Genomic DNA, 27,707 nt, shown 5'->3' with positions numbered 1-27,707 from the left:
TGCCAATTACCTACCCAAATGATTCCAACTTGCAGCTTCCTGAAAAAAAATAAATCCACTGTGTCCATCTAGATTTTCTACCAAAGGGCTTTTGGTTTCTTTTTTTTGCTTGTTTGTTTTCCTGCAGCAATTGCCCATTTCTGAAAATACAATACAAAAATATAAAAGTCTAGACTAGGCTTCAGGTCCCCTTAGGAAAATATAGAGAAGTAAGTAAAGACATGCTGGGACTTGATTTTGGGAAGAGATGTGATCTTTTCTAGGAAGGAAAGAAACACTTTTGGACCTCTGATGCTGCAAGGATTAGTTTGCCAACAGTTTTGCTTGATCCACAGTCACTTTTGGCCTCACACACACTATGACACACAAATTCCACAAATACTCCTGCTAACCAAGATCATGCAAACTATGAAAAGCAAAGAAAAACTTGCTCTATTTTACAAAAGATTTTTGATGACATAACACAAACTCTTTCATACAATAACTTCTGAGATGAAGAGACTGAAAAAAATATATAAAAGAAAGCCAGAAGGAATTTCTGCATTCCTCAGAATAATATGGATGAGTTGTCTTATGTTGAGTGGCTCTGAAAGTGTATGAGGACTGAATGCCCTAGCACTAGGGCTTACCTCACAAAATGTCCAGCTGTTATTTACTCGCAGTTTTATTTCATCTTAAAGCCGAGATGCAGAAAAATAAGATAGAATATCAAGGCCTTAGTGTAGGATGAAACCTTAGTGTCTGAGATAAGAGAATCAGTCGCAGAAGAACAAAACCTCCAAACATCAATATCATTTGGTCTGGAGCTCCTAAAGGTTTTGGTAGGGGGGTGTTGGAGAAATCCACACCAAAGCTTTGAAACTTATTCATTTCAAGTTTGTGCAGCACCTCTCACCAATTTCATGAGACAGTGAAACACCACTGTTTCATAAAAAATCCCCTTAGAACAATTTACTGTGATCCCCAATCTTCCTCAAAAATAATAAACAAGCTTTTTGTGTTGATGCAGCTTTGTGGAAACAAACACAATCAGATCTCATTCTAAAATGAGCAGCATACTAATTGGAAGTGATGAATCAATTATTCCCCAGGAATTCAGAGCTATCAGCAGTCTGAGATCAGACATGGCAGTCTATCCAGTTTTCAAAAAATCCTGATAAAAATAAGCACAGAAAAGCCACACTGCGCTTCTACTGTACACTGAAACAGATTCCTCCCCTTCCCCACTTCATTTCTTTATGTTAAGCTGGTTTTACTTCACAATTTGAAGTGTTCTTATTCCTCCCTCACTGGAATTTTATTAATTCATGTGGGCTGGATTAAAAGCATGCACAGAATAGCCCTTCACAGGTTAGAGTCCACATAGAGTCTTTCTGAGGGAACCATACGTGTGAAAGCTTGTCAGTTCTTAGGCTGTAAATCCTGAAAGACCACTGAAGCGACACACGGTGCTCCCAAAGCCACCTGTCCGCGTGTGCTCTCAGTGCTGAATCCCCTGGCAGCAGAGCAATCCCACGGCTCCAGCAGGGCTCCCCTCTGTCCTGGAGCCCAGCAGAAGAGCAATCCCACGGCTCCAGCAGGGCTCCCCTCTGTCCTGGAGCCCAGCAGAAGAGCAATCCCACGGCTCCAGCAGGGCTCCCCTGTCTCCTGGAGCCCAGCAGCACAGCAATCCCACGGCTCCAGCAGGGCTCCCCTCTGTCCTGGAGCCCAGCAGCACAGCAATCCCACGGCTCCAGCAGGGCTCCCCTCTGTCCTGCTCTGTGGTTTTCCCTGCCTGCTGATGCTCCATGAGAGAGAGCCTGAGCTGAAGGTTATCTCATCACACACATCCCTCAGTTCTGTACAGCATCACTGATGCTGCCTCCTTTCAAATCCAGGCATCCCTAACCAGACCTCTGCTACCCACAGAACAATGCACTGCTTCTTGCAAGAACACAAGCTCTGCAATCCTCACAGCAGCACGAGCCAGCTTGGAATTTCTAGGATTAATTCCTTTTTCCACATCTTGTCTTGCAACTCAGTAGCACAAATTTTCCTTACAGGCTTGGTGATGAATCTCACCCTCAACCAGAAAGGAATATTTTAAGAACCAACCCTGGCCTGGGTTTTTTGCTATTTTTCCTTCTCAGTGCTGTAACTAGATGAGATTTGAACAGGCAACAATAAATGATTTGTTGAAGTGTGATTTAATTAGAACAGCACAGATGTTTTCATTCATTTGTCCTATTTTCCAGTAATGTGCATTTCTCCTCTTCCATTGCAGATTAAAATACTTTATGGCTCTAATATGACCTGCACTTCCCTGTACCTGATGTCTCTCACCAATTCCCCTTTTAAACAGCCAAAAACAAGGCAGCTTCACTGTCAGAAATTGCTTATGAATGCCAGAAATTGTTCTTTCTCAATTGCACACTTCACACTCCCTGGAATACAGGTGCAGCTTTCTTAGCAACTGATTTTCCCCATCAGCTTTGCAATTCAGTGTCCATAAACTATTAAACACAGGCCTGACCCAGCTTGCCAAACACAAAAGCAATACATTTCCAAACTCAGAAGAACTGTATCTGGTGCTTCTATCAGCTGTCACACTGCCAAGCAACAGCATCAGAGCACCTTGTATTTTTTCCACTTTATTAAAGACAAGGGAGAGGCAGCTTCCTCTTGCAACCACAGATAACTATGACCTTCATTATTTCAATTAAAACCTATCAGAGAGTCCTTTTCCTTCGTGGGGATGAAAAATGATATAAAGAGTTAGCCAGTATAATTAAAACTCAGAATCTCACTCCCCAAGAGCACCTGTGCTCCTCTGTGAGGTTACAGAGCTGGATCCATCACATGTAGGTGGGTTTGTACTTGGCTGCTATGTTCAGGCCTCATCTCTGTGGCATTCACCAAGGACAGAGAGCTTTAGTTTGGGTTGGTTTGGTTGGGTTGGGTTTTTTCCTGGTTGTTTGGGGTTTTTTTGGTGTGGTTTGTTTGGTTTAGTTTGGTTTTTTTCCTCTTGATGATACCAAACCCCTCAAGTTTTGAGGCTCTCAAAGTTTTGAAAGGGGGTTGAGTCAAACTTTGTTCCTTTTTTTAGGTGTTAATCAGTAGCTATGGCTGGATGGTTTTGATTGTGTGTTTGGCTAATCTGCTGTTTTAAGAAAAAAAGAAGACAATCCCCAAATGAATGGGGTGTCTGGGTGAGAGGCACCAGGAGTGAAGTCAGAACTGTGCAGTACCTGGGGAAAGATGATTTTGACAGTAGGAGATCGTGACAACTCATTGACCACCTACCCAAAACAGGCTCCAGACTCAAATGGAGGGAAGAACTGTGCCTGCAGACTGATTAGCAGGAGAAGCAAGAGATGGAACTAGCAAACAGGGGAATTGAGTAATCTGTAACCAAGGAATGCTGATGCCTTTGTTTATTAAGGTGTATCAAGAGCGTGAAGTTTGGATGATCGGTGAATTAACCTTCCACGGGTCAACACCCAGCTCCCCACTCTGCACAAACAAGAATAAAATATAGGAATACCTGGCCTCAGCGTGTGGCTTGGCACTGGCACCACGTAATGAGCCCACACTGATGCCAAGTTTGAACCATCTTCTTCCTCCAGCCCAGCCCAGCTCTGGGCCAGCCTGCAATCCTGCAGTTTCTGCCCACCCCGGCCCAGGGCAGCCCCAGCTCCGTCACAACAGCGGCAGCTCCGGCCCCGCGGCTGCACAAGGCCATTTCCAGTGGGACGCGGGAAGGATTTGTCCCGCACCCGCCACAAACGCTCACTTTCTCTCTCAGTTTAAGCTCGGGGATTACCCAAAGCCAGGGGAGCCCCGGCCGGGCGCGCTCCGGCCCCACCAACCCACCCCGGGCCGAGCCCCCCGACCTCCCCTGACCTCCCCAAGATGGCGGCAGCGCCCGCCCGGCCGCCCTCAGCAGCAGTGTCGCGATAGCGCCGCGCTTCCGCCGCGCTGCACGGCAGGCGGCCGGCGGGGAAGGAGGCGGCGGCGGGGCCGGTCCCGCCATGGACCGGAGGAAGAAGCCGCTGGACGTGGCCGCGTCCTCGGTGAGTGACCGAGCGGGGAGAGGCGAAATGAACCCCTCCGCCTGCCCGGGAGGCTTGTAGGGCCGTGAGGTGTGCTCAGCCGCGGGGCTCCCGCGGGCGGGGCGGGCCTGGCCGGCGCAGGCCGTGAGGCTCGGCCCGGGATCCGCCGGGGCCGCCGCTTGCGGGGAGAGCCGCTCACCGGGAATGGGCCGGTGCTCTGCTCCTCGCCTTCACCCCACTGCCGTGTGCAGTCCCAGCAGCCAAGGCTGCATCGAAGGGATGTGGTGAGGCCGTGTGTCGCATATTCGGTCTGTGACAGTGTCGGGGCTGGGAGTCTGTCCCCTGTCCTTCCTGACCGGGCACACGCCCTGCGCTCCAAACCCGAGTCTGCCCGGCCGGGGTTTGCGTTCCTGATGCAATGATTAAATCAGCCCATAACAGGGAGAAGAGTTTTTCCTAAGGAGCAGGAGATCTGTGCTGTGGCAGATTAACTCCCCACCCTGAGGGATGGTGAGGTGCTGCCCCGCGCTGCTCTCCAGGACGCTCACGAGAGGTTCTGCCCAACACTTCAGATAAACAGCTGTGTAAATAGTTAATGCATGCTAATACTTAACTATGAAATATTTTACAGTGAATTTTTGGAGGATCACCTCTAAGCAGAGGGGAGAATGAGTGATTTTTAAGACACTGCTCTTCATTGTCCCAGGGACTTGAAAAGCAAATGCTTTAGTGCTTGGGACAAATATTAATGCCAAAGTTTTGCACTTGCCTGGTTTAATGTGCAGCTCTGAATTTTGTCATCTGTAGGACTTGCAGGAAAAGTAGCTTAATATCCTCTTCCAAACTAGTTCTGTAATCCCAAGATAACACCCCTGCCAGTGATGTTCCTTAATAAAAGCTGAGATGAACCTTGGTCACAGATGGCAATGCTATTCATATATTTATTTAAAAAGAAGAAGAAAAAAAATCTAAAACTATTAAACAGTACATAAAGTGGTGGGGAAAATATGTATTTTATTACAGCAAAAATTTATCAATTATTTTCTGAGACAGGATTTTATTTATTATCTAATGATTAAAAGTTCCCTTTTCATATTCAGTAGTGTTTTTCCTTACTTCTTCTCTGTTTGTTAGCCATTAGGAGGCTGGTAAAATCTAGACAGAGCTGTGCCTCTCTTATCCTCACTATGTAGCAAAGGATCAAGGAAATCTTTGGGGATTGTTTTAATCCCTAATCATAATTTGCATTCTGTGGGTTTTTATTTTGTTTGCTGTAAGAGGTGCTCTTGGTGATCAGATCAGTGCTTCCAAGTTCCACATAAAAATACAATCAAATGCTCCTATAAGTGTAACTAACAGATTGCTTTCCTAGAGTTGCAGTTATTTTTTGCAGTAACTGATGTCTGTGATCTGTTATTTATGTGCTGTTTTGCTGCTGGTGTAGCTGGTAGATCTCAAAGCTGAACTCTTCCGAAAGCAAGAGGAATTCAAGAAAGAAAAGCTGTTGAAAGATGCTGGTGTCTTTGCAAAGCCCAGAACCTCTAATAAGGTAAAAATAATCTTCCATTGTTGTTTTTGTCATTCTTTCACCTGAAAATAAGGAAGTCAATATTCAAATTTAAATAATAGTAAATACTCAGAGCTGTGTTTCTAGTCAAATATAAAATGTACATGATGAGAACATTCTTTAAATTTCATTTCTAGGTAAGATTCCTGTGCACAGCGGAAAGCTTAGTCTTGTGCCTCTGCCCATCTAAATCCCCACTTAATCTTTATTCCCCAAGGATCCACACCCTTTAATTATAGGAAAAGATGGAGGTTTTTTTATTAGAGGATTTTGTATGATGCTGCACTGCTGCTGATGGAGGATGAGAGTTTCTTCTGGAGTCACTGAACTCCCTTGATAAATGCTCTGCTATCTGTTTCTGCTGTACAATAATGAACACACAATTATCTCTCTTGTTTTGCTCTATACTGCACTTTGGGTTTTGTTCATTCTGTAGCTTTCTAGAAGCAGAATGTGCTGTTCCTGCCATATTTGAAGCACGTGCAGCATTTACAGTGTTATGCTGCAAACAGGCCACCTGATTGTGTTTTTTATCTAAAATGGAGACAGTAGAGAATAGAATAATTTTTTAGCTTTGTTACTACATATTTAATCAGCAAGATTGCTGAGTTTGATTGATTGTTGAGAATGAGTTTTTTACCTTAACATCCTTTCCAGAATAAATTTTGTCTGATTTCGGAGTGCCTTTGGGATTTTTAAGGCCTTCTCAGCCTGCCCTTAACTATGATACCATCCTGCAGCCTGTACAGCACAGGAATGGTCTCAAGTCAAACATGTGTAAGATGTTATTTACAAAGCCTTCCATGATTCATGTGCATCGTTTGCATCATAGAGTTGAAATATTTTTTTAATTATTACCATTTCAATATTTTCATCTGTTTGTTGTTACAAATTTGCCCTCCACAGAAACCAAGTATCTGGACCAAACAGAACACGGGAGTTGTAAATCGAGCTGCGAAAGATGTTGAGCAGAAGGCAGAAGAACAGGATATATTGGATCAATCAAGGTAGCTCTTAGGCTCTGAAAGAAAGGAATGCTTTGCAGAATTTGTTCTTTGGTATTAAGAAAAGCACAGAAAGAAGTTTTTTGGACCAGCAGTTCTCATTAGACCAGAGAGTAATTTCAGCATCATCCACACTTTTTACCAGCAGCGTACAAACTGCATCCCAGCAGTCTCATGCTCCCATGATCTCAAATTATCACAGCTGTCTAAATGTGTCGGGGTACTGATTTTTTTTTAAGTCATCCTTAGAATTACCAGCCAGTGCAGTGATGTGTTAGAATCCTACAGCAGTGTTTCTTAGGCTTGACAGAAAATGGCTCACATTTGCAAGAATTACCTCATTTTCTAAATGGGTTGGTTGTACAAAAAGATATATGTGGAAAAAGCCATTTATAAATCATTTGCTGTGCTTCTGTAAGCAGTTCCTTGCTCTTTGAAATTCTAGATATTAGCTAAGGGTTTCTCTTCAGTTTCTAAGGTTTGGTGTAATTTTGTGTTATCTCTCTTTTTTCCTGTAAAACTACCTTTCAGTATCTGCAAATAATAGTTTTATTTCCAGTATTTATCTGACAGACCACAGTACTTAGATAAAGGTGGAATTCTTGTAACGTCATATTTCTGCACACTTGACAAATTACATTTGAGATTAAATTTGTAACTTCACTAAAATTATTTTCAGTATAAATTCTGGAACTGGAAAATATTGTATCTTCAGAAATGCTAGTGAAGGTTCAAAACAAAAGCCAGGCATAAGTCAGCTTCTAATAAACACCTCAGGCACTCCCATGATTTTCCTACTCCATTTATCTAAGGCTAAATAGGTCACTGTAAAATATGCTTGGAATTGGTGGGATTGCTGGGTTCATTTTCTTTTTCAGGAAGAAGCTTGAAGAGAAAGCAAAGTTGTATGAAAAAATGACAAAAGGAGACTTCCCAGGTGAGCAATACTATTGCAAAATAAGCATTTATATATGTATAAATTCTTGGAATTATTATACAAACAGATTGACATGGTTTATTTGATTTTGAAAAGGAAAAAATATACAATTACTGGAGAAAATAAAATTACTTTTGAAGGGCAGCCAGACGAGGTAAAGCACTAGGGGCTTGTTTCACTCATTCATTAATGGGTGAACTATATTCTGTTTTTTCAATACAGTATCTTAGAAAAACAAAAAAAAATTTGTTCTTCGTTGTGGGATCTGTGGATTGCATTGCTGACGCTCTGTCCTGTTCTAATTGTTGGGCCTTTATGAAGAGAAGAGCATCAGGAGAGTCTGGCTGGTCCATATCTGAATGCCAGTCATGCAGATAATAGGGACAGAGAATGCTAATCTGTTCCTTTCTTCTCTCACACATTCAGTCCCTTTCAAAAAGTAATTATTAAAATAGAATACAAACCTCCTTGCAAATTATCTGTTTTCTTTACCAGTGTCCATCTTCATCCACATGACCCCACCATTTTCCTCTACTTTCCTAAAAAGTACCCTCATGAATGCTTGGCTCCTGCCAACATACCAAACGTTCAGTATCAAAAGAGTATTTGAGCCATTACATGGCAAATCCTTTGCTTATGAAATAGTTAACAAGCAGAGAATGTTGTGCTGCAGAGAATGCAGCCTTTTCTGTACTGCACACAATGCCCTGAAACTTCGATTCAGAAATAGACGTTATCACTGTGGAGCCACTTGATAGCTCCGGGTTTGTTTGGCACTGAATGAGATTTAAGTACTCCCCAATACTGTGGTCAAGGGCACTGCTGGCAGCTGAAAAGCTGATTGTAGCTATTTGGTATTGATTTTGTGCTCAGTTCTGTTCTTTTCACGGCCGTTCGCTAAGAATCGATTTTCTGCCTTAGATGAAGAAACTGAGGATTTGTACCTGGTGGATTTCACTCAGAAGATCATAGACAAACAGCACGAAGTACAGGAGCTGCAGCAGAGCGAGGCTGCTGGGAAGACTTCAGAAAGAGACACAGATGAGGAGGAAACTCAGCCTGAAGCAGACATTCCACCACCAGAGGACCCGGATGAGGAATGGTTGGTGCTACTGATTGGGCTCATCTGTCCCGGCCACTCTTATTCCTGAGAATTTCATGAGAAAATACTTTTCCAAAATGTGCAAAGTGGCACCTTTGTTTTTCTTTTTTGTTTAATACTACACATTGACAGGGAGGTGTTAACAGTCTTTCATTTCTCCTATAAAGACAGTCCTCCATGTCACTGTCATTTCCATCCTCATCGGTAACACTGCAGTAGAATCTACATCTAGGATCTGGAGAAACTGCAGTGAAGGCGATGTACTATAGGGGGGAAAACATCATCTCTCTTATTTTATTGCATAGTTTATGCGAGTAGTCATCACAGTATTTGGTACCATTTTATGCTTTGATGTGCTGAACTGAAATGTATTTTAGCAAACCTTGAGGATTTTATTGTATTCATCTTCCTTTCTTTAATTGTGAGTGACTGAAAAATGAGCAGTCATTTAACTGTACAGCCTTCTCTTAAAGGAGAGGAACTCTGGTTGGAATAAGAACACGGTGTTCAGCATTTCTTGCACTTTGCTGCAGCACAGCAAATAGTCTCTGACAGTTTTCTGTGTCATTCCAAGTAACCACTATTTTTTCATGTGAGACATTAGGAATAATTATGAAACCAGTCCTGACTAAACATTTTCGTTGCCCAATTGTTTAAAATGCTTGTGGAACAAGAGATTTTACTTCTGGTAATCAGTTTAATTCAGCAGTAACCACTACAAAACAGCACCCCTGTTATTCAAATACTGAAGTGTAGATACCTTTAGAAACTATGTAAAGGACTTACTAAAAGCACAGATGTTTAAAAGTTTGGGGGTTGGGAGCTTGATTGCCAGTCATACTTTTTCAGATGTAATATTCTTTAGAATGGGATAATTGAGGCAGCTTGATGCTAAAGAGCTTTCCACATTACAGGACAGTAAGTGTGGCTCTTAACAGCTTTTTCAACAACTGTAAATCAGGTGTTCAGTACTATAAAGAGTTGAATAAGAAGCACAATAGCTTCAGAGGAACATTTTGCTTGTGTTTTAGTCTGCCTTTGTTATGCCAGTTGAATGCACACTATCAGTCTGTTCTGAATGGCCTTTAGACCAATAATTGAAATGTATTGTAGCAATTTCATATCCACAGAAAGTCAATGCTGCATCATTATCTTCACCATGGGAAGCAAACAGTAGGCTGAGTTCTATTTTGTTGTGAAAACTACATGACATGGTTACTTTTGAACATTTTGTACACCAGTTTATTGCCCAGGTGAACAGGGGTCTCAAAAGGAGATTGAGTAAATGTCTGGTAGAACTGTCAAATGCCGCATTCAGAACTGTCCTCTTAATCTGGGAGTGTGTTAAGTGAGAAACAGGAGCAACCGTCACACACAGACTGGGAGGTGACATATAATCTTTGGAAAGGGTCACTGCTTCTGTCTTCTGGGTAAGATTTCTGTTAATCTGCAAATAGAAGTTTTGCATCACTTTTTCTTTCATTACAGGGTTGATTATGTTGATTTCTTGGGCCGATCTAGACGCTGCATGAAGAAGGACTTACCAAGTCTACTTAAAATGGATCAGGAACTTCAAGGGAAAAGGTGTGGTTGCTCTAATGGAGCTGCATGTTCCTCTCAGTATTTAACTTTTTTTATGAGAAGGAAGAGAGGCTGTGCTTTGTCACCCCATTCCCAATCCAGAATTGATGTTAGTGCTTTCTCCAGATTTGTATAATTTCCAGAAAAAATGTTTTAAGCATCTTTTAAAAACTGAGGTCTTTGTATTTCATCATACCTTCCGTAAAATGCCAGGAAAGTGATTCCAGTTCTGTTTAATGTGGAAATTGATGATAGTCTTTTAGCAATTCCAAGTTCTTCATGATGTTCAAAGTGAATTTGTTAGACCTCCATTTGTTTAGTTTTGTTCTTCTGTTAAACAGCTGTTTAACATCTCTTTTGTTAAAATTACTTCCTTATTAATATTTGGGTGTTAGTATTTGAATATTAATATTCTGAGTATGAATATTAATATTCTGAGTAGATCTCTCTCTCTCTCTAAATGCTTATCTTTTTGTTACTTCAAATACCTTTCAATTTCTTACATTGTTCCTATATGTGATTGCTAGAATCCCCACAAATGCCAATATCTGATTATTTCATCTCCCATTTTGTGATTTGATAATTACTTCATAAAGCTTCTGAGAAAGGATATTATTTTATTTGCTTTTAATAACATGTTCTACCAGTACCTTGTTTTAGAGGCAGCTTTGTATTTCTGTCTTGACCATGTGCCATAGTCATCAGCATTGTATCACTAAGTAGTGTCTACAGTGATCTGTGTTTTGAGGAAGCTGCAGTAGTGGATCAGACCAAATCAGACTTGCACTGTTTGGTACTGACAAACTGGTAAATTGTGCTCTGTAATCCTTAATTTGTTTTAATTAGACAAGAACCTGACGGGAATACTCTGTTATCTGAAGACATGAGAAGAGAACTTCAGAGGCAGCAGTGGGAAAAGGAAGAGGAGGAAGCCCTCAGAAAGCCCATGGGACCCATACATTATGAGGACATTCGAGAAAATGGTACACTGCCATACTTTATACCACTTACTTTTGTATCACCAAAGAAATCAGTTGTAGAGGGAGCAAGGGAAAGTTACTTCCTGTGCCTGTGTGGCAAAGTGTAGGTGTGTGTGAAGCCACATGCGTAATAACTGTTGAAAGTTACCAGTACATAAGTCTAAATTTATTTTTTCTTCAAATTGTATTTTTCTCAAATGTTTCTCTGCCTCCTCCTGTGTTCTCCTTCAAGAAGCTTCACTTCATGTATTACCTAAAGCAAGTCTTTTTTAGCCATCTAAAACCAGTGCAGTGTTGGGAATAATTCTGTGCCTGAAAGCGGGGTGCCTGGAGGCTGTAGTTATTGTCAACTATAAACTGAATTTAACTTAAACCGATTGTTTTTCTCCTTTTCAGAGGCCAGGCAGCTCGGTGTTGGTTACTTTGCCTTTTCTCGGGACCAAGAACTCAGGCATAAACAACGGGCAACCCTGGATATGCTGAGGGAGCAGGTATGAGAGTGAGGGCAGAGTGGTTTCATTGGTACTGTCTTTGATTTCTTGTGTAAGTGCTGCTTTAGGTGATTCCTGCAACTGACCCCAAAGAAGCCACAGAAATTTGGCTTCTTTTTTCCTGTTGACACCCAGTACTTGATTAGGATTGCAATTGGGATTGCTTTTAGTTGTTTCGTGAAGGAAGATATGTTCTTGTTTATAATAACAAAGGAGGAATAATTCATGTTTTCTTTTGTTGTTAAGACACTTGATCAGAGAAATAAACGTGAACAGCTGAAGGAGAAGAGGAAAGCAGCTCTAGATGCAAGGTTGTCCAAACTTCGAGCACGGAAGATTAAAAAGTTAAGAGAAGCTGGATTAGAGGAAGAGGCAGAAAAACTGGAGAATGGAGGTATGATCTGTTGCCTTTTTAAATTAAATAGTTGCTATTTCACCTTGTTCTTGATCTGTGGACAGACAGATTCTAATTTATATTCATTTAGACATTCAATGTATTCTATATATATTCTATATATGTGTATTCTGTATATACAATTAACATAACTGTTAGGATAATGAGAGCTGATTTAATTGTGTGTAGATATAAAATCATGCCAGAAATAGCTTAATAATGCAGGTAGAAATCCAGTATGTAGATTGTAGCCTTTTTCTGATTCACACCTGACAGCAGGAATTACATGGGTTAATTATGCAGGTTGAGGCTGGAGCTGCTGACATTGTACTGGCTTTTTCTTCTATGAAGATGAGGTAGAATAAGTAGTAACAAGTCAATTTTATATCATTCAGTATACACTGTGACAGTTTCAGTGCAGTGTGTGAATTGGAGATACAGCTGACTCTAGGATTTAGGATAATGAATTTGAATTCTAATCCTGTCTCTGTGCTGTCTCTCTTACAACACTGATAGTCAACTTGTACTGTCTGTCTCCCACTGGAAAATGTAGCTGATATTTTACAGTGTCAGAATTCCATGCAAGTGATTAACTGTGAAGTGTTCTGGAAATGAAGAACAGCATCATGCCACTGCTCACTGTTATGGTTGTTCAGAAGAATAAGAATGCAAATTGTTTTCTCCAGTAAATAAAACAGAGATACTGTTCTTACTGGAGAAATAAGTGTTCTTAATTTTACCTGTGAGAGTCATACAGATTTTATTCTGTAACTGACAATCTCTACCATCTCTTCTTGTAACACAGAGGTGAAAGGTGCTGCTGAGGAACCAGAACCTCCAAGAGTTACTGCAGCAAGTAGGAAGGTAGAGGTCATCATCCAGGAGAGGAGAGATACAAAGCCTGGAGTGCCTTATGTGCGAGAGTGGGATAAAGGCAAAGGTAAGGAAATGGAGATTCAGGAGCGTTGTTGGGAAGGAGCATGTACACTGCCACTTTCATTTCTGTTTTGTGACCCAAGTATGGTAAGACTGAGAAGCACTGAAATCCTTTCTGCCTTGGTACTGATGACTCTCCAGTGTCCAGGGCAGTGACTGACAAGGGTGCCTTAGTGCCAGTAGCTGCTGTAATGTCCCCAAAAGTTTTCCTCTATATGAGTTACTGCATTTCTGAGTGATCTTGACAGGTTGACAGAAGGACAAATTCTGTAGTTCATAAGATGTACAGTGTGATCTTTTCTTGATGTATTCCTGTGGTTTCTGCTACCTGATAGGATGTATCACACAAACAGGTACAGCACAATACTAAAACATGATTCAAGCAGAGCCCACTTCAGTGCCTGTGTCCCATTTTGAAGCATCTTCCTTGTCACAAAGTGATGGCTGTCTTGTAGGTCCTTCCCAAACCTAATAACTCATTTTGCACTATTAATCTAAGCTCGTGCACATTCTTCTAATCTGATGCCTGACTTCTAATTAAAAGCAAACAAGGAATAGACAAAGCACATAAATGTTCACCTTCTTTAGTACTATAACAGCACTATTCCTCTTCTGTGCAATACTGATATTTCCAGATTCTTCTTACTTTTCAATCTTTACGTTCCATTAATGAACATCACTGTGAGTGGAAACTTCATGATTCTATTAAACTCCCAAACTTTCAGATTCTAGCTCATAAATCTTTATCCTCTCTGACATTATTTTTTTCCTTCCTCTGAGGAAGCCTGGTATTTCACCAACACCCAGGCAGCACTGCGGCAAATACTGCACTCAGAAAACAGGGGACAGCTTACTCTAAAATGCAGAGTGAACTAACTGTGGTTCACTGAAGGAATCTGCACTAGATTCTTGTATTTCCATGTAGTATGAGGTGGAAAAGGAACTTCAGGTGGCTTTACACAGTTGTATCTTCTTTGTTTGCCAATTTGTTTTCCCTCCTGTCTGGCTGGCCTTCAGACCTTGCTAAATCTGCCATTTTCCTGTTTCTAACAGAACTGATGTTTGGACAATGGGAAAAGAAACAGGAAGAACTTAGAGATGAGCGAGACCCAGAATTTGCACCACCTTCTGATTACTTTTTGGGACAAAAGAAAGATGATTATCACCGAAGTCGGAATTTTAACAGTTCTGAAACCTCCTCTGAAAAGCTGGAAACAGAGAGAGCACAAAACCAACAGAGGCCATCAGTGCCAGGGGGCAGTGGCAGCAGCACCGGAGATGTGCCACCATCACCACAGCCTTCCGACAGCAACGTTCCAGTTAAGCCAGGGTCAGCAGAGCCCAGTGGCCGTGACGCTCAGGGCGTGTCATCAGCAGAGGATGACAGCAGCGATGACGAGGACATGCTACCACCAGCACAGGCTTACGGCTTCGGTGCCCGAGGGGTGCCACCCCCGCTGCGGGGTTACGGCTACAGCGCCCGGGGCGTGCCACCGCCCATGCCAGCCTACGGCTACGGCGCTGCCGAGGTGCCCTTCCCTGTGCAGGCTTACGGCTATGGCACGCCAGCAATGGTGCCACCAATGCATGGCTACGGCTACGGCACTCCTGAGATGCCCTTTGCGATGCAGGCGTACGGCTACGGCAGCCAGGGTGTGCCACCGGGAATGCCGGCCTGTGGATGCAGTGCCCAGGATGTGCCACCGGGAATGCCGGCCTGTGGATGCAGTGCCCAGGATGTGCCACCAGGAACACACACCTGTGACTGCAGCACCCAAGAGATGCCACCAGGAACACACACCTGTGACTGCAGCACCCAAGAGATGCCACCAGGAACACACACCTGTGACTGCAGCACCCAAGAGATGCCACCAGGAACACACACCTGTGGCAGCAGCAGCAGCCAAGAGATGCCACCAGGAACAGACGCCTGTGGCAGCAGCAGCCAGGATGTGCCGCCAGGAACGCAGGCCAGTGGCTGCAGCACTCAGGATATGGCACCTCCAGCACAGACCAGCAGCAGTGACACTCCAAATCAGGAACCACTTTACCAAAGTTTAGATGATATGCTCTCTTATTATAGACAAGTGACTTGAGCTGAGCAAAAAGATAAGCAAGAATCATGATCTAAAGAACTGGAATATAATTAATTACATGCTCGGCAGAATATTATTTTCCCACATATGGGAAAAATAAGTTTCTGTAAGGTTATCAGAATAAATCTCCTGGACACCTGAGCTGTTTTACATCACAGCTATATTTTGCCCTGTTGTTTTGTTTTTTTTTTTATTCTTACCTCTTTACTAAAATTTAACTCTTTGAATCTAACACCTGAACTTAAGGGTATATTAATTAGTTGTTTTCAAGAGATAAACTCCTTTAGTTGGTTGCTCCCAGCTGGCTTCTCTTTGGAGGTACTGCAAGTTCAGTGACATCCACAGAAACAGTATGGAAATGGTAGGTTCTGCCAAACACAGAATGATTTTGTTCCTCACTTAATCTCTCATCTTTCGGAAGTGCAGAACATTATCTAGTGAACTGAAGTGGTTCATATGGTCTCTGCATTCCTGAGGTCCATATATAGCTCATAATTCTGTGCAGTGTTTTAGAGTGGAGACATTGCAGAAATCAATAAATAATGATGGGTAAGCTGACAATAAACACAACACTGAAGCAGAAGCCTTGACACCTGAAATTACTCTCTTACTGATTTAGAAGATCCTCTCATAATTCTCCAAGTGTGATTTCCTTGCATAAGGAGTTACATATATGGCTTTGTTTAATACTTTTTTTCCAAAAACTGTGATATTGGAGTCATTAAATATAAAAGCATACAAAGCTCTACCAAACTAACTTTTATTTCAGAATCTTAGTAAATGAGAATACTTACTTGCCACGTAGAAGATTTTTATTTCTGAAGGTAATTTAGATCACTCCACTTGTATTTTAAAAGCCTCATAGAAGGATAAGGTCTAGAAAAGCAGGTTAGAATGGGCAGTTGCATAGATTGTTAAATGGCAGAGATAAAGCCAAAATAATGACCATTTAAATGCAACAGTGAACTGGCCAAAGAGACAAAACTGATGTGCTCCTCCTGTGTGCTTCATTCAGATCTCAGGCTGCTCTGCAAGCCTGGTGAACAGCAAGATGTTCAGTGTGACTGAAGGACATGCAGAAGAACATATTCTGCCCTCAAATTCTAATTTAGCCTCAGCTCCTACAGCACTGACTTTTGCACTGGAATTTGCAGAGCAGGAACAGTACATTACAATTATATATTCATTTAACCTCAGAATACTATTCTGAAGTAATATAATACCACTATCTCAATTTTGAAGAAAATGAGGATGGAAAATGTCTTGGGGAAGGTCACACGCAGTTTTCCAGGCTGGCTGATTTACATTGAAGAAGTTTCCTCTTCGGAAACCTCACAGAATCAGTATCTGGAAGCCATTCAGGGCAGGGTATAATTTCCTTGGAGCTGAACTAACTCTGAAGAGTGGGCAAAGTCTTTTCAAACAGCAGAGCTTGACTTGAATTGATTATGGCGATCGTATCCTTCAATGGATTTCCCAAAAAGAATATCTGTGTCTATTTTGCTGCTATTTTAATTGACATCCATTTCCAACTGCCTTTTGGACTTTGTTTTTCCTGTGCCCTTCAGACTGAGATAATTTTATGTGTATCTCTGATTTAGGAGTTATATTGTCTTTGCATTAGTTTAACATTGAGCTGGAGGTGCAGTAAGGAATGAGATGCCATTTATTGCATAGTGTTATGTAAAAAGATACAATCAAAGTGTTCCTTTGTTGAGCTTCTTTTCCACATTAAACAGGAGGGCTCTTGGCCAGGAGGGCCGTTCAGTGCCTACATTAAAGTTGAGCCTGTTGAGAACAGCTCTCACTGCAGTGATCTGTCACTTTGCCATTTGGTCTGCTTCCCTCTTGTCTTGCTTTTTTGCTGAAATGCTTTTTGCATATTGTCTCATGCTGTGGAGCACACATTTCTGTTCACTGTCCTCCCCTCAAACCACCTCAAGTTAGCTTGGCTGGGATCAGCAACCTCATTCATTTCATTCAGTAATTCCTGGAGCAAACAATTCCTTATTGATGCACTGCCAAAGTTTTATTTCTCTCATATTTTGGAGCGTGTTGTCTCCCTGTCCCTCTTCCTCCTCATTTAAACCACCCCCCAGGTTACACACCAGTGGCAAGGGGGTGCAGGTGGGCAGGGATCTGCCACCATTAATGTGTGACTGATGAACATGAAGTAAAGCCATCTTGTGCTCTCACTGAGCATGCAGAGCTGGGAGCACACTCTGTCTCTGGTTGTGTTTCACGGGTTGGAGCTCTGCCCCAAGAGGTACCAGTGCTGGCTTGTGTTGCCTTCAGTGTTCCGCACGGATGCGGGAGCAGTCCCTGCTCTATATCTAAGGCAGCTTTGTCCTACATTTTTGTGTGAATAATTTTCTGTTACCAAAGGTACCCTTATCCAAAATGCAAGCCTTGAATTTCAGCCTTCTCATGCTCTATCTGATGTCCAGAAAAGTACTTTTAGAGAAGACAATTTCTTCAGTATCACCAAGGGCAGGGCTCTGATCTTCTATGAACCAGCGGCACGTGAGATGGTACAACCTACGTGGCTGCAGCTGTGTGAGCTCGGGGGCGACGCCGCCGGCTGCTCGGGGCTCGGGCACAGGCAGCGGGAGCAAAAGCCGGAGCCTCCCGTGCCGGGGAGCAGAAGCCGGGGCCGCCCGGCCGGAGCCTCCCGCGCCGGGGAGCAGAAGCCGGGGCCGCCCGGCCGGAGCCTCCCGCGCCGGGGAGCAGAAGCCGGGGCCGCCCGGCCGGAGCCTCCCGTGCCGGGGAGCAGAAGCCGGGGCCGCCCGGCCGGAGCCTCCCGTTCCGGGGAGCAGAAGCCGGGGCCGCCCGGCCGGAGCCTCCCGCGCCGGGAGCCGCCGCGGGCAGCGCCGCGCATGCGCACAGCGGCGGGCACGGTCCGCACCCCGCCGTTCCCTCGGGCGCCGCGCGGGGGCGCCGGAGCCCAAGGAAGAGCGGGATCCTCGCGCGCGGCCCCGCCCGGGCCCGGTCCCAGCCCCGGTCCCGGTCCCGGTCCCGGCCCGTTACAGGGACTGATGGCACGGTAAGGCCTGCGCCTCCCGCTCCCAGGTGCCCAGGGCATCCTCCCTTCCCGCCCTGCTGAAACGGAACCTCGCGTTTCGGAGGGAAGGAGGAAACGCCTCTAGTCCTCTAAAAATGTGTTTTTAACAAGGAAACCCTCTTAGCAGCACGCTGTGCACTGAACAGCCAGCAGCTGCAGTCTCTTCCCTGGGAGCCCAGACTGTGCAAGCCCAGATTTCCCATTAACTCCCCCCGCCACTGCAGCCCAAGAGTCCCGCTGTTCTCAGAAGCCATTCCCTCCCTGCAGCCATCAGCTGCCTCGCCTGACAGCAGGAAGTCTCTGTATCACCATTTCTCTTCAGGAATAAGGCCTTTGAATTGATTCTTTCCCCTGTAACTCCACCTTAGGAACAGCATATTCCTTCCTTCAAGTATCCACAACCAGTGTTCAGTCAGTGCCATTCATTTCAAGAATTCAGCTACTGCTCCCCTCCCCTCTCCACCCCAAAGGCATTCCATGGCTGTGACAGAGCTGTGATGTCAAGACATAGCTCAGGAAAACGGTGCAGTGACAATTTGTAGGACAAAGGCAAGTGATGTTCAGCAGGCAGTGGGATTACAGGGCACAGCAGTGCTCCAAAGTAGGAACACAGGAAGGAGTTCTTTTGGAGTGGCTGCCCCCAAGGTGCTGGTGATGGAAGTATAACCCAACTTTTGTTTAAAGAAAACTTAGAGCTCTTAGGAGAGCACACACTGCTATAGCCACATCTCAAACAACTGCAGCTAAACCTAAGCCTCCAGAATAAAACTCTGCAGATTTTAACACTCAGGCCCTGACTTCACGGTCAAAAGAGAGGAGAAGTTAAAATTTATTCTCACAAATGACTAGCGAACGAACAGATGCACTCAGGCTGCGCAAGGGCACACATGGTCTTCAGTAAAAGTTTCATTTCCGGTATAAAACAGTAAATCCATTTTTAAACAAAACCTACAGGTAAAGAGAAAATATCACATCTTAACAAAAAGGATTTATTGTGACTAAACAAAATGTACAATGTTTCCCAAATGACAGAATGTATTCAAGACTCTCTGCAGTCTGCAGGTCCATTGAGTAACTTGATCATTTCTTACTCTGCAGTTTGATCAAGTTACTTTTTGCCAGACTTCTTTATTCCACCACTGGCTGCCAAAAGAAACAACACAGTATGTTAGGTGACTGTGACAGAGCTTAGCTACAAATGCAGCTCCTCATAAAGCTGAATGCCCCCACTAGACAGCCTGCACAGCCCAGGTCCCCACTGGTGAATTGTTTCTGCATGTGAGAATCCTCCTGTGTGGTTTTGATTTCTCACACCTTACTGTGCACAGCAATTTATTTAACATTGGAAATTAAGTTTCTCCTGGAAGCAAATATGCCCCCGATTCTACAATGGAATGAAATATTCCAACAATTACTCTGTTTCTCCATTGACTATTTCTTATACAGCAGGAGTAGTCTGGTCAAATCAAAATCAAGGCTAAGGGAATAAAAACATTGGTATCCCTACATCAAAGCCCCCAGCTGGGATCAGAGCTCTACAGGAGCAGGTACTGGAATTCCCTGCAGACTACTGAAGACACTAAAGTGAAAGAACACCAGGTGTTGACACAGCAACAAATGTGGCATTTGTTGTAAACGCTCTTTTTCTCCAGTTGTGTCAGGTAGGACCAGTGGGAAGGAAAGAGAACAGCAAGGCTGCACCAAGACAGACTGCAAGGGTGAGGGTCAGCAACAGACTCTGCATTGCAACTTGATTCCAACAGCACTGCCCTGCTAAGGCTCTTGGAAATGGGCTGACCCTGCCACAGCAGCACAAGAGTCATTACCTACTTTGGTGAGCATCAGACAAGGGCCAGATGGCTGACACCCAGTCTAGAAAAGGGCAGAGAAAGAACTCTGAAGAGATCTGTGAGCTCAAGCACCCTACACAGAATGAGTTTAGGATGGCAAGGACAGAACAGAGGCAGGCAGGGTGCACCCTTGAACACCTCTGATGGGATCACAGCAAAAGCTGGAGGAGCAGGAGTTGAGTGCAGACCCACTCTGTGACTGTCACTGAGACAGAGAATGGCTCCATGGCCCACCAGGACACACCCTGTGGACTCACTTCATGTCTCACGTGTTTTACAGTCACTCAGGCACAGCAACTGAAGCCAGCCTGGCTTCCAGTCACTTTTTTATAATGAAGAAATTCATCCTCTCAGAGGACAAGCACTGGATTTTTTAAACTTGGAGGATTGTGGCAAAGCCTACAGGTAATACATCTGAAAAGAAAAGAGTGATTTGCTAAGAAAAGAGCAGAAATGTCCCTGCACATACCAGTGGAGTAAGTCAGCGTGCCAGACACAGCGATTTGCCTGCTGAACCAGAACCTGCATCATTTGGGGATGAAAATGCATGGGAAAAAATAGCCTCTATTTGTCTCATATCATCTGTACCTGCCATCAACTTATTTATCTATGTCAAATAACCCAGAGGCACCTGCCTTTTTGTGTTTGTCAAGCAAAACCATCAAATTTTTGAAGCCAGCAAGACCCCCATCTCTCCTGCCAGGATGGCACCTCACTTACCCAGGGGCCCTTTTCCAGCAGCTTTTGCTTTCATCTCCTCAAGTTTCTTTTGCTCCTCCTTCTGTTTTTGTTTGAATGCCAGATCCGTCTAAAGAAAAGAACAGCAGCATTTTTTAACATCTCTTCCACAGAAAAATTCAAAAACAACTGAGAAGCAATGAAAAACAAATGTAATATTCCAGCAGCAACAAACACCTGACTGGACTGAGGCAGGATGGCTGAATAATGCTAAATATGCAGAACACTGCAGAACTATCAGCAAGGTTTTTGCTGGACCACAAACTGAACTTTAAGTCTGTATGTTTGGTCATTCTGGAATTATTTCCCGTGGCATAATCTCATTCTGAGATTATGATTCCTCTGACTGATAGATGTTTGCACTAACACCATTCATGAAATACCCTCAGTGACACATGAAGCCCAGCAAACAGGCACTAACAAAAACATTTAGGCTATAAAGAATGTAAATAAAGTAAGGCTGCTTTCACCTGTAAAAAAATAATAATTTTTTTTAAAAATCCTCCCACATATATGTCATTTTTGTTGGGTTTAATAAATTTGTATTAATTCCATGCAATCTAATGAGACTGCTAGCAAATTGTGCAGACAAGGCAGCTATTGAGCCTCCTTGCTGGATGAGCCTCCAAATCCAGGTGAAGTCAGACATACTCAGTCCCTCAGACACACATTCTTCACAGACACCAAGGCTGAAAAGGACCCAATTTTTTAACTTGGTATTCAGGACTTTGGGGAAACTGAAGTGAGGACCTTGACAACTGAGATTCTACAGATTCTTCACCAATCCAGTCTATGGCTCATCTTTACAACTGCAAAGCTCTCCTCTTCTTTCAGTTAAAGCCTCCCTTGCTGCAATGTAACTGTATTACTTCCCCTACCTACCCCTCACAGAACAGAATATTCTGTTTCTCCAGGTTTTCCTGTCTCCAGTTGGCTAATGTGTCTTTCCTAGTAAATCAATCCCTCACATTTATCCACTTCTGTGGGGTTTTTCTTGCAATGTGTTGCTCCCATGTGCTCACAGTATTGCAGAGCTGAGACAAAAATAAATATTACATCATTTGACACACAAATGTTTATAACTTGGATCCTTGTAAGCACTTTATTAGTTCTACCATTTCTTTAACAATAAAGCTTATTTAGAAAGCTATGGGTTTTTTTCCTTTTCCAAAGAGGTATTGTATTTGCCTTTTTCCAAACAGTGGCACCTCATCCATCATGCACAATTCTCAGAAACAGCAGCTGACATCCATGCTTAAATGTAAGAGATCAGAGTATCTCTAACACGCAATTCACTAGTACATAATGTAATATTCACTAGTACATAATTTATCCAAGCTACACAATAATCCCAGGCTCCTGGGACCGCAGGGATTGACTCGGGTCAATCAGCTCGCAGTCCGATGCTTTGCAAGGGCATCCCAAGCTCCTCCGGCAGCCAGCACTGCTGCATCCAGCAGCACGGGGGACACAGGCGGGATGTCGTCATGCCATCAGAGAAACACGGAATGGCTTGGCTTGGAAGGGACCCTAAAGCTCATCTCGTTCCAAAGCTCCGCCATGGGCAGAGACACCTTCCACAAGCCCAGGTTACTTCAAGCTTCGTCCAACCTGGCCTTGAACACTTCCAGGGATGGGGCAGCCGCAGCTTCTCCGGGCAGCCTGTGCCAGGGCCCCACCACCCTCAGGGGCAAGAATACCTCCCTAATACCTAATCTACACCGCCTGCCTTTCACTTTGAGCCCGTTCTCCCTCGTCCTGCCACTGCCTGCTCCTGTAAAGGAACCCCGGCGCAGCCGGGCTCGCCGGCTCCCTCACGGCCCCCGCCGCCGCCGGGGCTGTCCCGCCGCCCTACCTCATCCAGGTCCTTGGTCTGCTTCTTCGGCTGCTTCAGCGGCTTCTTCTTGCCGCCTGCAAAGACAGAGGAGACAGTGAGGGCCGGGCGGGGCCGGGCGGGCGGCACCGGCGGCCCCGGGCCCGGCCTTACCCTCCCGGCCCGACATGGCTCCGCTCGCTCCGCCCGCCGCCGCCGCTTCCGCCGCCGCTTCCGCCGCCGCCGCTTCCGCCGCCGCCGGGCCGGGGCAGGTACGGGCGCGCCGGGGCCGGGCCGGGGCCGGGGCCGGCCGGGAGGGGAGCGGCGGCTCGGCCGGGCCGGTGGAAGGGCCCCGGGCAGGGACGGGGTCGGAGGTGCGGAGGCAGCCGGCTGCGGGATGCGGGGGCGCCTCGGCCGTGCCGGGTCGCGCTCGGCCCGGGAGTCGAGTCCCGCCCGGCAGCGGCTCCGTGTGTGCCGCGGCTTTTGAGAGTGGGTTTGTCAGTGACGGCAGGCAGAGGAAACGCTTCTTGCAAGGGGAGGCAAGAGAGGAACCAGGCACGTAATCTCAGATTAAGCTTTCACAAGTTTCTTGTGTCCTCTGAGCTCGGGTTGAGATCACGTTCATCACAGTCTGTGACTGTCTGCATAAAAATTCTTCTTCAAATCTCAACTTTCTCCTTCTTTTCTCTCTACTCTCCAATCGCCTGGTTATTAGGTTAAACTCTTCAGGAAGTAATGCAATTAAGAGAGGGGAATTCTGCACTCCGGAACAGACAAAATTGAGCTGATGTTTATCGCGGCCTGCAGTGTAGAGTAGGTGTTCAGCACTGCTGTTGACAGTAGATGTGTGTGATGCTGGCAGGAGAGAGAGCTGCTTTCATTTCCATGTTCCTGTGGGTTTGATCTTACATGTTATGCATGTAAAACAACTGGTAAGATTTTCATCATGCCACTTGGTGTTATTATTAGTTGTTAGACCTAGTCAGCAGGGGAATGAACCTGTGGTGGTCAGAATTTTTCCTGCTGTTTCAGTACTTTTTTGTGAAGATGCCTGTATTAACCACCTAAAACTAACAAGGAAAGCTGTTTTAAAATAATTTTTAAAACTATGCAGCAGCTATCAAGTGTTCTCAGTAATTCATGTTTTCACATTATATTAGTCAAAATCTAATATAGTCATACTCAAATTCCACATAAAACCTGACTGAAAAATTCTCCAGTTTCTAGTTTTTAGGGTAATGTGCCTCAGTAGAATTCTAAGATCATCTTTAAAATCAGTAGGCAATAAACCATAACTAGCAGCATGCTTTTGCAGGGTAAGCAAGAATTTTAAGGTCATTTTAAAATGCAGCCCTGTGTGTTAGAATGCTGTGCGTTCACTGCCTGAGATTTTTCCATTCTTGTGGCTCATCCTGGTTTTCTATTTTGTAGGCAGTCTCATGGGAATACTTGTATTCGGTTCAGCACTTCTGGGTTTTCCCTCTGTCCTTTGTGTTTTTGTCTTTGCATCCTTCAACACTTCCTGTATCTGTGCAATGTAAGATAAAGAGAATGATCGAGCCACACTTCTTTTTTTATCAAGATTTTGTTCCCTCTCTGCCTTTTTTCCTTTTCTGTTCTTTTGCAGAATTATGAGTGCCTGATGCACAAACCACGCCGTGCAGTCACTGCTCTGCTGAAGCACTGAATTTCTCTGAAGTTCCTCCTGCTGTTACTGGATCTGCACATGATCACTGTTCACGCCGTGGGGGAATTAGTTATCAAGAAGCATGAAGCATGGTGGGAGTACTTCCTAACAGAAAATCAGGAATCTGTGGCACAATTGCACTTTGTTGAAAATTGCGGAGAGTTCTCTAGGTGAGCAGTGGTGTTAAAGTAGCAATGGTTTAGCCATTCTTGAATTGATTTGTTTTGGCACACGTGTAGTTGAAGAGCCACGAATCAGCCATACTTCAATAACTTCTCATCTTCTTCCCTGTAGCACTTTTATTTAGTAATTAAATTCAAGACATGGGGCCTATGAAATACAAATCAAGCGTGTCCTCAGTGTCCTGTGGTCTGCAGTATCACCACTCATTGATGAAGTGGAGTCCAAAAGTGAACTTACACATGGTGAGGACTTACTGCCCATCGGCACCCAAGAGGCCCGAAGCCAAGTCTGCAGTGGAAATGGCCATGGGCCTCCTTCATCGGATCACAGAATCAGGGACTGCTATGGGGAAAAACTCCCTCCAAAAAGTGTCTGCAACGTGCAGGAATTGGTGGGACAGATATGAAGAATTTGTTGGAATCAATGAAGTTCGAGAGGCTCAGGGAAAAGTGACAGAGGTAAACATGGAGATAGTGTGGAATTTTTAAAAAGATGAATAGAGCTATATGAAGCATGAACACTGTCTGAGACAGAAAAGGTTATCTAAGGAGAATTATGTCTTTTTCTGCTTTGGCTGTCTGTGCAGGTACTGTGAATGTGTTCTAGGCTATGCATGTAGTAAATAGAGCTTATCCTCTGAATTGAAATGGAGTGTGTTTTATTTTGTTGGTGGTTTTTTTCCTTCCCCCACAAAAAAATATATATATATATAATTAGCAATTTAGGTCTGTATGGTAGTAAGTCTCTAAAATAAATGCTCTTTCTTCTCAGGCAGAAAATGTCTTTATGATAGCTCGAGGGATAGTTCGAGAGGCTCGTGAAAATGTAGAAGCCCAACAGATTAAACTGAAGGAAATTCGGGATCGCTTAGACAGGGTCTCTCGGGATGACACCCAGTATTTAGAACTGGCTACTCTGGAACACAGGTTGCTGCAGGTAATTTGTTGGTACTTAAGCATTGGTGAATATGTTGAAAATTTGTGTGCTTTGTTTCCTTCACTGGTGATTAATTGTCTTTGTAGATGCAGTTCAGTTCTGAAGTGATCAAAGTTAATTTCTTAGGGTACTTGTTTTACTTATTATTTATTATCAATGGTTTGATCCCCTGTGCAAATTTTATATGTTAATGCTTAAGTAGAGTAGTAAGTTTGGAGAATCAAACTGAAGGTAATGAGCCTAGATAATGAATTGTTGTAGTGGTGACCTGTACTTGAGTAGTAAAGAAAAAGCTGCCATTCAATGAATTAACTGTCCATGGGATGAGAGAAACTCTTTTCTGGCTAATCCATGGAAATTCTCTCAATTGCTTTCTGCTGGTGTCTGGACAAGTTAGCAGGGCTGAAACGGTGAACATTATGGGGAGTGGAAGACCTTGCTCACTCATACCCATTTTCTGTCATCACGTGGCAGATTCTCATGTACAGGATCTTCGGCTGTGATTCCTGATAGCCTTTTCCATTTCTCAGACTTAGAATGATGCCTGATTGACTTAAGTAGGATTAATAAAGAAAATCCCACAGTCAAGGAAAAGTTTCTGAAACTACTAATAGATGTTCCCAATTTCCATTCCTTCACCTGCAGTGGAGTTTGGGGGTTGGTTTGGGTTTTTTTTTCCTTTAGTATAGACTTTATAGCTTCATATTATACCTTCTCTTTTCATCACTCTATTTCTTGCAGGAAGAGAAGAGGTATCGAGCTGCATATTTAAATGCAGAAGAATCTGAGAGAGAAAAATTCTCTCTCTTCTCTGCAGCTGTCAGGGAAAGCCACGAGAAGGAACGCACAAGAGCTGAAAAAACAAAGAACTGGTCTATTATTGGCTCTGTGCTGGGAGCTGTTATAGGTGTTCTTGGTTCCACCTATGTCAATCGAGTAAGGCTGCAGGAATTGAAAGTCTTGGTGCTTGAAGCACAGAAGGGCCCAGTAAATTTACAAGAAGCCATCAAAGAACAGGCCTCCAGCCATTACTTGCAGCAGAAAGATCTCAGTGATGTCATAGAAGACCTAAAAAATGTGCTGCAAACAACAGCATCGAAGGGAGGGAAAGAAGGGGCTTCGTTAACTAGAGAAACCAGGAATGACTCCATAAAAATAGATTCTCTTTTAATGCCTTTAAATGAGCAGCTAAACTACATTAAACAAGTCAGTTCATGTCTAGGGAGTTTACAGCAGCAGTTTAACAGTCTGCAGGAAAGTATCACACAGGTGCTCTCTGAGCTGCAGAGTGTCAAACTCGCCATCCAGTCCCGACCTACAGAAAGAGTGATGCCAAGGCCTTCAGGGGAGGGCAAGGGCCAGGCTGCTGCTGTGAGAGATGTGATTTTGGAGTTGTGTGATACCGAGCGGAGACTGGAAACGCAAATCAAGAGAAGTTCCATTTACAGCACTGCACTGACATGTGCTATGTTTGCCATTACTCTGCCTGTACTCTATATCATACTGAAAGGGAACTGATCCCTAATTAATTGCCACAACTTATTAGATTAATAAAGGTAAACTTGCACTCTAAGTACCCGGAGTACAAGTCCAAATAAAGCTGCTGTAGTGTTTCTCATTATGCCTTCTCCTGTATATTTGAAATACTTGAAAAGCCTTAGTCCATTGCTGCTGCAGGCTCCATGTCAAGTCTCTGTCACACTGTGCTTTTTAACAAGCAAAGGAAATGCCACAGCTTGATCTGTTTGTTTCATTCACTGTTTCACTCTTACTGTCTAGTCTTGTGTATCAAAACAGCACCCAAAATCCCCTCTCAGCCCCAAATTGCATCTGCTAGGCCCAAAATGGCCCCTTCAGACCCTGAGCTGTACCCCTGCTTGCTCCCAGTGCCCCACATCACCCCACAGGGGTCCCAGTTGTTCCCATCAGGCTCTAACTCACCCCAATGGGCCCCAGTTTGCATTCCCAGTGGCCCCAGTAGCCCAGACAAGCTCTGTGGTGTAATCAGGTACAAATCCTGGGTACCCTGACCCACAGATCCCTGTACCCAGCCCCAAGCCACTCTCTGCAGCCTCCAGCCACCTCCCAGACCCCTTGAGATTCTGGGGTTCAGACACATTTATTGCTGGGACAGACAGGCTCTGGGGCCTGACCCATGAACTGGTGTCCCTCCATCCCCACTGTTCCCCTCTCCCCCAGGTGTGGGCACAAGGAGGAGCCTTCTTCAGTTGCACAGTGCCAGAACTGAGCTGAGGTGAGCCCCCCAAGTCCTGCATCCCCTCAGAGCCATCAGTGTTCCCCTGTCACCTCCTTCTCCCCC

General features: G+C 44.2%; 2 protein-coding genes and 1 long non-coding RNA gene across 5 annotated transcripts; 2 read left to right on the top strand and 1 right to left on the bottom strand.

Moving 5' to 3' along the window:
- Positions 1-3,922: 3,922 nt before the first annotated feature.
- Positions 3,923-17,516, top strand: CCDC174 (coiled-coil domain containing 174). The gene is made up of 11 exons (XM_038149526.1): positions 3,923-4,052; positions 5,476-5,580; positions 6,505-6,605; positions 7,481-7,539; positions 8,461-8,641; positions 10,130-10,225; positions 11,069-11,205; positions 11,599-11,693; positions 11,940-12,087; positions 12,893-13,027; positions 14,077-17,516. Exons 1-11 carry the CDS (start codon positions 4,011-4,013, stop codon positions 15,117-15,119), a joined length of 2,142 nt encoding a protein of 713 aa, XP_038005454.1. The 5' UTR covers positions 3,923-4,010; the 3' UTR covers positions 15,120-17,516.
- A 1,552-nt stretch (positions 17,517-19,068) lies between these two features.
- Positions 19,069-22,815, bottom strand: LOC119706193. The gene is made up of 4 exons (XR_005258427.1): positions 22,756-22,815; positions 22,624-22,679; positions 20,751-20,838; positions 19,069-19,323 (listed from the first exon to the last, which is right to left on the bottom strand). It is a non-coding gene; the product is annotated as an uncharacterized LOC119706193 (long non-coding RNA).
- A 347-nt stretch (positions 22,816-23,162) lies between these two features.
- Positions 23,163-27,005, top strand: CCDC51 (coiled-coil domain containing 51). Of its 3 annotated transcripts, none has more exons than XM_038149465.1 (6): positions 23,163-23,394; positions 24,013-24,118; positions 24,209-24,438; positions 24,563-24,909; positions 25,223-25,387; positions 26,129-26,905. In XM_038149465.1, exons 4-6 carry the CDS (start codon positions 24,592-24,594, stop codon positions 26,903-26,905), a joined length of 1,260 nt encoding a protein of 419 aa, XP_038005393.1. In that variant the 5' UTR covers positions 23,163-23,394; positions 24,013-24,118; positions 24,209-24,438; positions 24,563-24,591. The 3 variants fall into 3 exon arrangements, with proteins under 3 accessions (XP_038005393.1, XP_038005392.1, XP_038005391.1); XM_038149464.1 differs by having other exon boundaries at positions 23,163-23,513; XM_038149463.1 differs by having other exon boundaries at positions 23,164-24,118; positions 26,129-27,005.
- The last annotated feature ends 702 nt before the right edge of the window (positions 27,006-27,707 follow it).

Source organism: Motacilla alba, chromosome 12, assembly GCF_015832195.1.
Source record: "Motacilla alba alba isolate MOTALB_02 chromosome 12, Motacilla_alba_V1.0_pri, whole genome shotgun sequence".
Classification (NCBI taxonomy): Eukaryota; Metazoa; Chordata; class Aves; order Passeriformes; family Motacillidae; genus Motacilla; species Motacilla alba.
The sequence above is the reverse complement of the archived record's forward strand: the minus strand, read 5'-3'. Positions and strand labels throughout refer to the sequence as shown.

Bases quoted from the DNA above. Each gene is read 5' to 3' on its own strand.
- CCDC174 (XM_038149526.1), top strand. From the start codon at position 4,011: ATGGACCGGAGGAAGAAGCCGCTGGACGTGGCCGCGTCCTCG. The intron at 10,226-11,068 runs GTGTGGTTGCTC...TGTTTTAATTAG, and splicing joins CAGGAACTTCAAGGGAAAAG to ACAAGAACCTGACGGGAATA. The intron at 12,088-12,892 runs GTATGATCTGTT...CTTGTAACACAG, and splicing joins AGAAAAACTGGAGAATGGAG to AGGTGAAAGGTGCTGCTGAG.
- CCDC51 (XM_038149463.1), top strand. From the start codon at position 24,592: ATGGGGCCTATGAAATACAAATCAAGCGTGTCCTCAGTGTCCTGTGGT. The intron at 24,910-25,222 runs GTAAACATGGAG...CTTTCTTCTCAG, and splicing joins CTCAGGGAAAAGTGACAGAG to GCAGAAAATGTCTTTATGAT. The intron at 25,388-26,128 runs GTAATTTGTTGG...TATTTCTTGCAG, and splicing joins TGGAACACAGGTTGCTGCAG to GAAGAGAAGAGGTATCGAGC.